General features: G+C 61.5%; 1 protein-coding gene across 1 annotated transcript in view; it reads right to left on the bottom strand.

Annotated features, from left to right (window-relative positions):
• Nucleotides 1-5: 5 nt before the first annotated feature.
• MEX3B (mex-3 RNA binding family member B) overlaps nt 6-1046 on the bottom strand; it is a gene marked incomplete at its 3' end in the record, with an annotated part of 2002 nt that continues 961 nt past the window's right edge. The window contains exon 2 of the mRNA XM_017742553.1: nt 6-667. Within this exon, the coding sequence (XP_017598042.1) occupies nt 6-667 (662 nt within the window). The remainder of the gene's footprint in view (nt 668-1046) is intronic.

Below are 1046 nucleotides of genomic sequence, written 5' to 3'. Positions count from 1 at the left end.
GGGGGGGCCCTGCCGCCCCCCCCGGTGCCGCCCCCGAAGTAGGAGTCGGTGGAGGCGCTGCCCAGCGAGCTGGAGCTGTCGTTGCGGTAGTTGCAGAAGGGCTTGCGGCCCGGGGTGGGTGTGATGCTGGGCGGCGTGGGCTTGCTCCAGAGGCTGCCCGTGCCGTTCAGCTCGAAGCCCACGTCCGTGCCGTTGGCGTGGAAGTCGTTCTCGTCCGTCAGCTCGATGATGCCGCCGGTGCGCATGGCGATGTGCGCCTCGATCTCCTCCCGGGCCCGGTCCACGTTCTCTGGCATGCCCGTAACCTCAAAGACCGGCTCCTTGTCCCGGCTCGGGGTCACGATGTACGTGTGCGTCTGCTGCTGGATGCGCTTGATGGTGGCCCCCTTGGGCCCCACGACCAAGCCCACCACGCGATAAGGCACCCGCACCTGGATGGTGGTTTGGCCGGGCAGGTTCGGGGGGCCGGGAACGGTGCCGTTCAGGGCTGTGTTCTTGTTCCGCGAGGCTCGGATCATGGAGAAGTGCTCGGCCGCAGAGATGATCTCCCTGCGGGCCATGGCCACATCTTCCTTTCTGCCCGTCACAACAAAGAGCGGCTCCTCCCCGCGAACCGGGGTCTTGATGTAGGTGTTGGTCTTTGCCCGCAGAGCTTTGATTTTACAACCTGGGAACGAGATGCGGGAGATGGAGGGCGAAGGGGAGGAGGAGGAAGGGGAGGTGGTGGGGGAGAACCGGTTACAACCCATTGTTTGGGTGCAGCTAGGGAGGGGAAAAAAAAAAAACAAAACACACCCACCCGAAACACATTGCCCCCAACCCCAGGTGATCGCTGGCATCTCGTCCGGGAGCCTCGGTCACGGTGTAAAGTAATGTCAGCCCACACCCCTGGCACACGCCCAAAGGCATCGCAAGTGGCCACCGACACATCTGCCATGCAAACTGCCCCAAAACTACCAACGTGCAGTTCACAGGGTCGGCAACACAGGGGGGAAAAAAAAAAAAAAAAAGAGGAGCGAGGGGGAAAAAAAAAAAAAAAAAAAAAA

The sequence above is a fragment of the Corvus brachyrhynchos genome, unplaced genomic scaffold, assembly GCF_000691975.1.
Source record: "Corvus brachyrhynchos isolate BGI_N302 unplaced genomic scaffold, ASM69197v1 scaffold97, whole genome shotgun sequence".
Lineage (NCBI taxonomy): Eukaryota > Metazoa > Chordata > Aves > Passeriformes > Corvidae > Corvus > Corvus brachyrhynchos.
Note: the sequence above shows the minus strand (reverse complement) of the source record. Positions and strands in the feature narration are given on the sequence as shown.